Genomic DNA, 9,758 nt, shown 5'->3' on the forward strand with positions numbered 1-9,758 from the left:
ATTTAGTTGGGGACACAGCCAAACCATCCCACCCCCATCCCTCACAAGCCTGCTCCTGCTAGAAAATGGCAGCCTAGCAAGACAGGAAACTTTTAGATAATAACTGCTCTATTCTAGTAAACAGCACAGGAATAAACCTGTGGTCCCCACCAGCAAAGGCCAAGTGGAAAGCATAGACTTCTCACCTATAGCTATAACGAGTGCCCCAGCACCCCAGCCAGGATGGTATAAGAGAAGGCCAAGTAGGGAGCTGGGATTTTTATCCCCACCAACCAGTAACAAGGCCCTACCCCTTGGCCTTCACCTGCAGGATCAGTAGAGACTCGGGAGGGAGCCACAACTCCCACCCTCGCCCAGCAGGAAGGAGAAGCCCCTTCCCAATCCCCAGATGTGGACAGAGGCTGAAGGGGGAGCCTGGACTTCTATCCCCACCTGGCAATAACAAGGCAGCAGACCCTCTTCCCCTGCCAGAGCAGCATCAGACAAAGACAGTCAAACAGGAGGTTTGAACATGATTTAAAAAAAAAAAAAAAAAAAAAAAACACGCCTGGCTCTAATTATTATAAAAATCATTCATTATATCAAGAACTGGGAAGATTTTAAACTGAACGAAAAAAGATAATCAATAGGTGCCAACACCCAGATGACACAGACGGTAGAATTATCTGACAAAGACCTTAAAGCAGTAATGATAAAATGCTTCAACAAGTAGTTATGGATGCACTTGAGCAATTGAAAAAACAGAAAACCTCGGGTAAGAAACAGAAATCTCGGCAAAGAAATAAAAGATATAAAGAAAGACCAAGTGGAAGTTTTAAAACTGAAAAATACGCTAACCAAAATAAAAGGCTACTGATGCTGTTGATGGCATCAACAGCAGAATGGAAGGAAGTGAGGAAAGAATCAGTGAACTCTACAGAACAGAAGTTAGACAGAGATTACAATCAGAAGAGAGAGAAAGCAGACTGAAAACAAATGAACCTCAGGACCTTCAGGACTACCACAAAAGATCTTACATTTGTTCAATGGTGTCCAATAAAAAAAGGTGAAGGAGGATAGGGCTGAAAAAGTACTTAAATAAATAACAGCTGAAAACTTCCTGAATCTGGCTAAAGACTTACAGTTTCAAGAAACTGAGTAAACTGCAAACATAACAAAATCCTGCCAGGCGTGGTGACTCACCCCTGTAATGCCAGCACTTCGGGAGGCCGAGGCAAGCAGATCATGAGGTCAAGAGATTGAGACCAGCCTGGCCAACATGGTGAAACCCCGTCTCTACTAAAAATACAAAAATTAGCTGGGTGTGGTGGTGGGTGCCTGTAATCCCAGCTACTCAGGAGGCTGAGGCAGGAAAATCGCTTGAACCCAGGAGGCAGAGGTTGCAGCGAGCCAAGATAGCGCCACTGCACTCCAGCATGGTGACAAGGAGAGTCTCTGTCTCAAAAAAAAAAAAAAAAAATCCAAAGAAATACACACCAAGGTATGTAATTATTAAAATGCTGCAAACAAAAGACAAAGAAAACATCTTAGATGCAGCCAAAACAAAAAACCAAACACTACCTTACTTAAAGAGGAAAAACTATTCAAATGCAAGCAGATTTCTTGTCAGAAATCTTAAAGGCCAGAAAGAAATTGCACAACATGTTTCAAATACTGAAAGAAAAGAACCGCCAATCCAGACTCCTGTAATCAAGAAAAATAGTATTCAGGAATGAAGAGGAAATTCTCAGATGAAGGAAAACAAAGAATTTATCATCAACAAACCTACCCTCAAAGAATGGCTAAAGGAGGCCCTTGGAAAAAAAAGGAAATGATAAAAGATGGAACCTTGGAACATCAAGAAGAATGTGAGAATGCAGCATTCAAAAATATGTGTAAATACAACAGGTTTTCCTTTTCTTGAGTTTTTAAAATTATGTTTGACAGCTGAAGCAAAGATTATAACAGTGTCTGATGTGGTTCTAAAGGTATATAAAGGAAATATTTAAGACAATTATAAACAGAAGGTAAAGCTAAAAATATAAAGGGAAGATAAATATTTAGGGAAGTAATGTTTATATAAAGGGAAGTTATGTTTCCGTACTTTACTCAAATAGGTAAAATGACAGTATTAGTAGTCTGTGATTTTATACACACACACATACATTTATATACAATACCTGTAACGACCACTAAAAAGCTATACAAAGAGATAAACTAAAAAACACTGTAAATAAAACTAAAATTCTAAAAAATGTTCAAATAATTCACAAGAAGGCAAGAAAAAGAAAACAAAAACAGATAAATTAAAAACAATAAAAATAAGATGGCAGAGTCAAGCTCACAGTAATAATTACATGAAACATAAATGGTATAAGTATACCAATTAAAAGACAAAGACTTGGCTGGGCACAGTGGCTCACACCTGTCATCCCAGCACTTTGGGAGGCTGACGCAAGAGGATCACCTGAGGTAGGGAGTTCAAGACCAGCCTGGCCAACATGAAGAAACCCTGTCTCTATACTAAAAATACAAAATTAGCCAGGTGTGCTGGCGCATGCCTGTAATCCCAGCTACTTAGGAAGCTGAGACAGGAGAATCACTTGAACCTGGGAGGCAGGAGGTTACGGTGAGCCGAGATCACGCCATTGTAGTACAGCCTGGGCAACAAGAGCAAAACTCCATCTCAAAAAAAAAAAAAAAAAAAAAAAAAAAAGACAAAGACTTCCAGAGTGGATTTTAAACATAACCCAATTATAAATTGTCTACAAGAAATTCAACCCAAAAATAACCAAATAAGTGAAAAGTAAAAGGATGAAGTGGTAGACAAAATAGTGGCCCTCACAAAGATGTCCAAGCCCTGACCCTGGCATCAGTGAGCATGTTACCTTACATGGCAAAAGGCATTCTGAACATATAATTAAGGCTAAGGGGCCTGAGATGGGAAGAGTATTCTGAATTATCCAGGTGGGCCTGGATAATGCAATGGACATACAATCTAATCACATGCATCATTCGGAGAATCTTTAACAGCTGTGGTTAGAGAGGAAGCTGGCTAGAGAAGGATCAACGAGATGAAATGTTGCTGGCTTTGAAGTTGGAGGAAAGGGGCCAGGAGTCAAGTAATGTGGGCAGCCTCTGGATGCTGCGAAATATATTCTCCCCTAGAGCCTCCAGAAAGGAATGAAGCTCTGCTGATACCCAAACACAGGAGAATACACATTCTTTTCAAGTGCCATGGACCATACAACATATTCAGGGCCTGTCTTAGTCCATTTAGTGTTGCTATGGAATACTCAAGGTTGGATAATTTATAAATAAAAGAGGTTTATTTGGCTCATGTCTCTACAGACTGTACAAGAAGCATGGCACCAACATCTGCTTCAGGTGAGGGCTTCAGACTGTTTCCACTAATGGCAGAAGGGGAAGTGGGGCTGGCATGTACAGAGATCACATGGTGAGAGAGGAAGAAAGGGGTGGGGAATGCCAGGCTCTTTTTAACAACCAGCTTTCTGGAAGCTAAAAAGTAAGAAGTTGCTCACTCTCTCTGCTCCCCGCTCAGGGACAGCATTAATCTATTCAGGGAGGATTTGCCCCCATGACTTAAACACCTTTCACTAGACCCCACCTCCAACATTGGAGATCAAATTTCAACATGATATTTGGTGGGAACAAGTAATCCATATCCAAACTAAAGGAGAGCCAGAAAACCTTAACACATTTAAAAGAACTGAAATTGTAGAGTGTATGTTCTCTGACCACAATGTAATAAAATTAGAATTCATGGACAGAAACATTAGAGGTAAATCTCTCAACACTTGGAACCTAGACAACACACTTCTTTCTAAACAGTCCATCAAAAGAGGAAGTCTCCAGGGAAATAAATACACTGAACTAAATAAAAATGGAAATACAACATATCAAAATTTGTGCAATAAAAATTAACTCAAAGTAGATCATGGACTTAAATAAGAAACTGTAAAGCTTTTAGGGAAGAACTCCTTAGGATCTAGGAGTAGGCAATGAGTTCTTATATTTGACACCAAACCACAAGAAAACTATCCGTAAGAGAAAAAAAATTGATAAATTGATAAATTTTAGCCAAAATTTAAAACTTTTGTTGTTGTAGGAACTCAGGGACCCCAAATGGAGGGACCGGCTGAAGCCACGGCAGAAGAACATAAATTGTGAAGATTTCATGGACATTTATTAGTTCCCCAAATTAATACTTTTATAATTTCTTACGCCTGTCTTTACTGCAATCTCTGAACATAAATTGTGAAGATTTCATGGACACTTATCACTTCCCCAGTCGATACCCTTGTGATTTCCTATGCCTATCTTTAATCTCTTAATCCCGTCATCTTCATAAGCTGAGAAGGATATATGTCGCCTCAGGACCCTGTGATGACTGCGTTAATTGCACAAATTGTAGAGCATGTGTGTTTGAACAATATGAAATCTGGGCACCTTGAAAAAAGAACAGGATAACAGCAATGTTCAGGGAACAAGAGAGATAACCTTAAACTCTGACTGCTGGTGAGCTGGGCGGAACAGAGTCATATTTCTCTTCCTTCAAAAGCAAATAGGAGAAATATCGCTGAATTCTTTTTCTCAGCAAGGAACATCCCTGAGAAAGAGAATGGCCCCTGAGGGTAGGCCTCAGAAATGGCTGCTTTAGGGGTGGCTGCCTTTTACGGTCGAGGGCAAAGGGATGAAATAAGCCCCGGTCTCCTGTAGCGCTCCCAGGCTTATTAGGACAAGGAAATTCCCGCCTAATAAATTTTGGTCAGACAGGTTGTCTGCTCTCAAACCCTGTCACCTAATAAGATGTTATCAATGGCAATGCATGCCCAAAACTTCATTAGTAATTTTAATTTCACCCCATCCTGTGGTCCTATGATCTCGCCCTGCCTCCATTTGCTTTGTGATATTACCTTGTGAAGCACGTGATTTCTGTGACCCACACCCTATTCGTACACTCCCTCCCCTTTTGAAAATTGCTAATAAAAACTTGCTGGTTTTACGGCTCAGGGAGCATCACGCAACCTGCCGACATGTGATGTCTCCCCTGGTCACCCAGCTTTAAATTTTCTCCTTTTGCACTCTTTCCCTTTATTTCTCAGACCAGACAACGCTTAGGGAAATAGAAAAGAACCCACGTTGAATATCAGGGGCGGGGTTTCCCCTGATATTTTGTAAGACATATATCTGAGAAAATACCAGTATCTAGAGTATATAAAGACTAGAGTGTGTCAAAACTCAACAGTGGAAAAAAAAACAACAACAAAGGATCCTATTTTAAAATGGGCAAAAGACAGAAGAAGACATTTTATCAAAGAGGTTACATATTTCATTAGCCAATAGGGAAATTCATATCTAAGCCACAATGAGATACCATTACACATACATTAGAATAGTCAATATAAAAAAGTGGCAATATCAAATGCTGGCAAGGATGCAGAGAATCTAAACTCAATCACTCATACATTGCTGGTGGGAATGTAAAATAGTACAGCTACTTTGGAAAAAGTCTGGCAATTTCTTTAAAACCTAAACATGCAACTACCATATGACCCACTCACAGAACTCCTAGGCATTTATTACAGAGAAATGAAGATTTATTTTCATACAAAATCTATCCACAAATGTTTACAGTATCTTTCTTTTCTTTTTTGGCAATAGTCACAAACTATAAACAACTCAGATATCCTTCAGTGGGTGAGTGGTAAAACAAACTGTGGTATACTGTGCTGTGGAGTACTACTCAGCAATAAAAAGAAACTATTGATACATGCAACGACCTGGATCAATCTCCAGAGAATTATGCTGAGTGAAAAAAGCCAGTCCCCCAAGGCTACATGTTGTATGATTTTACTCACATATCATTTTCAAAATGACAAAATTATAGAAATGGAGAACAGATTAGCGGCTGCCAGGGGTTAAGTAAGTGGTGAGGTAGAAGGGAGGTGAGTATAGCTATCAAAGTGCAAGTTGAGGGATCCTTGTGGAGATGGAAAATGTTCTGGATTTGACTGTCCCAATGTCAATATCCTGTTGTGATAGCGTACCATCGGTGCAAGCATACACAATGTGATAGTGTACCACACTGCAAGATGTGACCATGAGGGGAAACTGGGTAAAGGTTACATGGGATCTTTCTGTATTATTTCTTACAACTGGTGACTCATGCCTGTAGTCCCAGCTACTCAGAAGGCTGAGGTGGGAGGATCACTTAAGCCCAGCAGGTCAAGGCTGCAGTGGGCCACGGCACTCCAGCCTGGGCGACAGAGTGAGACCCTGTCTCAAAAAAAAAAAAAGTTGAATTTTCAAAAATAATATGGAATTACATCCACAAAGATAACAATACTTAACACTTAGGAGTCAACAGCAAAAAAACAGAAATTACCCTTGGTAGGTTAGGCAGAAAAGGATGTAATACAGGGAATTAGATAACCACAAAATTGTCGAAAGGGCTGGAGGAGTAACATCCAGGCTGATCTTCTGGGTGCAACTGCTAAATCAAGCACCACAGAACAGGCACACCAAGGAAGTATCTACCTCCATGACCTGGAAGCCAGGAACCAACCAGGAGGCCACCATACCGTCAGCTCCAGGAACCTATCAACCGTGGTAACAAAATGAATGCTCTGTACCCACCCAGAGACCCATGAGGTAGTAGCCAAGAGGGAAGCAGAAAAAACGCAAACCCCTCTGAGTCCTTTCCCTCACTTTCCCCTTCCAAATCTCCCACAGTCATGTGCCTGGCTAAAGCCAAGTCACATTTACAACCAAACTACGGTGGGGTTTGGGAAAGGTAGTCTTTAGTTTTTTAACCTCCAGATGTAGATTCTTTTGCCCTTCTGTCAGGGAGATGACAAGTAGTGAAACAGCAAGCAAAAGAGCAAGAAGTAATAGGTCTGCATATTCCAGAAACAAAAAGGTCCTAAGGTAATTTCATGATCCAAAGATGAATATCCAAATGTCCATCAATATTGGTAACCAAATAAACATTAAATTAAACAATACAATAACATGTTAACTTCTGAAATTAGAAAATACTAGTGTTACTGAGAGTATGGAGAAATAAGCAAAAATTTTGCATATTCTTTATTCTAGAAATAGTACTTTTCAGGAATTAAACATCCATAGCTATAATAAATACTTGGTTACAAGGATATTTATTAGTGTTACTTACAATAGCAAAAAAAAAAAAAGAACTTAAATAAATACCAAGAAGAGGGACTGTCTAAACTATGGTACCTCCATATACTGAAACACTGTAACCATTAAAAATGACGTTGAAGAAGACTGAGTGATAAACAAAAAAAGTTATGACTTCCCAAAAGCATGTACATCAAACTCCATTTTTGCACCTTCCCCCTCCACCAGAAAGTAAAGGAAATTATACAGGATAGAGAACATGTTAACAGTAAGGAGATTATGGAGATTAATATTTATTTCTTTATGCATAGGCTATTTCCCTGAATGTTTTACTGAAAATATGTACTACTTCTGTAACCAAAAGAAAAAAAAAAGCAGTAAGAATTTTTTTAACCAACTCATGAAGAATAGTTTCTCATAATACTAGTTTATTCTGGTAAATAGAAATAGAAATTTCAGGTTATAATATTCAGTACCTATTCCTTTGACCCTGCTTTTTTGTTTTCCTTCTCTCCACTACCAATTTATCCAAGCTGCCACATTTGCCTACTTAATTCTGAATTTACTCACTCCATTCCATCCACTCAAACTTGCAACCTCTTGTCTCCTCATTTTCACTAAAACACTTGCCCATATGTACGTTTCTCCCGGCATATTATCCCCAGCTAAGTATCAACTGGCACACTTTTCTGAGCCCTCTCTCACACAAGTTCTTAAAGAACCATTCCCAACACTTGAAAGGAAATAGGCAAACACCACAAACATCAACTTAAGATAAAGTCAAACATAAAAAGACCAGTCGACAAGCTCGTACTTAAACTGCATACATACTCCTTACAGCCACAAATTCTTACAGACTCCGGGAATCAAGGAGAGGTCTTTCTCTTTCCCATCTGCATCCTCTCCATTCAACTTCATCCTTCTCTCTTCTAAGCTGAACACAGAACTGCACCTTTTGTTTCATTCCTAGAATGACAAACCTCACTCTTTCATGGTATTGAGCACTTAAGTTATTGTTTATACTTTTAAATGCACTCTCACTAGTCTAAAACTCTAGGTAGGAAGGGTCCATATTTGTTTAGCTCATCTCTGTAGCCAATGCCTAAGAATACGCTCCCAGTAGCATTTAATCAGTAATGAATAAACGACTGTATTCTTATTACTGATGCACGATTCTGTTAATACAAAGCACACACTACGTTCCCCACTTGTAAATAAGGAAAACGAGGCTGGGGGTTCAGCGGCGAGTCAGCGCAGACCCGGGAAGAGGGCGGGGTCTGGGGCTGCAGTAAGTACCGTCAGCAGTGCAGCTGCAGGGCTGCGGGGCCTGCAAGGTTCGCGCTTTGCAGACTCTCCGCAAGGGCTAGTGTCAATAAATCGAGTTACGTGCGGTAGTGAGCGGACAAGCTAAGTTGGCATATAGTGCGTGGTTCAGTCAGTATTTATGAATGACTCAAGACACAAAAATAGCTTCATAAAACAGTGCTTTGCTTGAGTCTGTCCGCTCACTACCGCACGTAACTCGATTGGGAGAATTAATCAGTGGCGAATTCTCCAATAACTGCGCGCACACAGTAAACGGAGAAGCTGAAGCTGGGAGATTAGTTGATCGTTTTACAGAAACAACCAATAAACTCCCCAGGCCAGGACCCAAACCCACTGTAACAGCAACGGGAAGCCTAGCATCCTTGGTGCACCAGGCCGTCCAACTCTTCATCGGAGGCCTGCAGGTGGCGCTGATCTCACCATGTTTCCCCTCCACAGGCCGGGGGCCGGGCCTGGCTCCCGGGACTGCGACCTCATTCATCCCGCGTCCGCCGCCCCGCGCGCCGCGCAGGCGGGGGACGTGGCCAGCAGGCCCGGGCGCGGTTTCTCTCCGCCCACGGCAGGAGCGAAGGAAGGCCCTGGCGCCGGCGGGTAAACAGCCCACAGGGCGGCCCACCCGCTGCGCCTCCGGCCCGCAAGAGGCAGTCCCAACAGGTTGGCCCGCCTGGGCGAAGTCCGCCCGGAGCCCGCTCACCTGTCAGCCCCCATTGCCGTAAGTCCTGCTCCTGCACCCGCGCCCGCGCAGCCTCGGCTCGGCCCTCAGTATGAAGCCGCAGTAAGAAGCCAGGCGCTTGGCCCCCGCGGCTGGCAGCGCCCGCGCGCTCCATCGAGCCAGTAGAGGCCCCGCCCCGCACGCCCCTGCGTGCAGTTCCCTCCCAACCTCCCAACGCGCGGGGGCGAGCGGCGGCGCGCTGGGGCCCACCTGCGAGCGAGGCGCCGCCAGAGGGCGCGTCCTGCCACGATTTCCGGAGCGGAGCTGGTGCAGTTACCCTCTGACTTAGGCAGTTTTTGCAGTGCGGAGTGGAAGGGCCGCCCAGTTCTCACTAGTTATGCTTCTGAAGCGCTAGGCGTCTGATCACGCGCTAGGCGTCTGATCACGCGCAGGGCGTCTGGTTGCCTGAACTGCCCGTCAAGGAGGTGGCATATGCTCTTCATTCATTTATTATTTAATCAATATCGACTATCATGTGTCAGATACTCCGCTGGGCCCTGGGGGTTGTAGAAGTGAGAAGGACTTGTTCCATGCCCTCCAGTGATTCATGACAAGATCAAACTGTCCTTGATCGGTT

The 9,758-nt window shown here is 42.6% G+C and overlaps 1 protein-coding gene across 4 annotated transcripts in view; it reads right to left on the minus strand.

The window, feature by feature from the left end:
* CHD1L (chromodomain helicase DNA binding protein 1 like) overlaps positions 1–9,542 on the minus strand; it is a 54,893-nt gene extending 45,351 nt beyond the window's left edge. For 3 of the 4 annotated variants that reach the window (XM_077949248.1, XM_077949238.1, XM_015149751.3), the window contains exon 1: positions 9,164–9,305. In XM_077949248.1, coding sequence (XP_077805374.1) covers positions 9,164–9,177 — 14 coding nt within the window. In that variant the 5' untranslated portion in view covers positions 9,178–9,305. Of the gene's footprint in view, positions 1–9,163; positions 9,306–9,391 lie in introns of those variants that run through there. The other variant, XM_015149756.3, reaches the window with a different exon arrangement.
* Positions 9,543–9,758: the final 216 nt, after the last annotated feature.

The sequence above is a fragment of the Macaca mulatta genome, chromosome 1 (genome assembly GCF_049350105.2).
Source record: "Macaca mulatta isolate MMU2019108-1 chromosome 1, T2T-MMU8v2.0, whole genome shotgun sequence".
NCBI lineage: Eukaryota > Metazoa > Chordata > Mammalia > Primates > Cercopithecidae > Macaca > Macaca mulatta.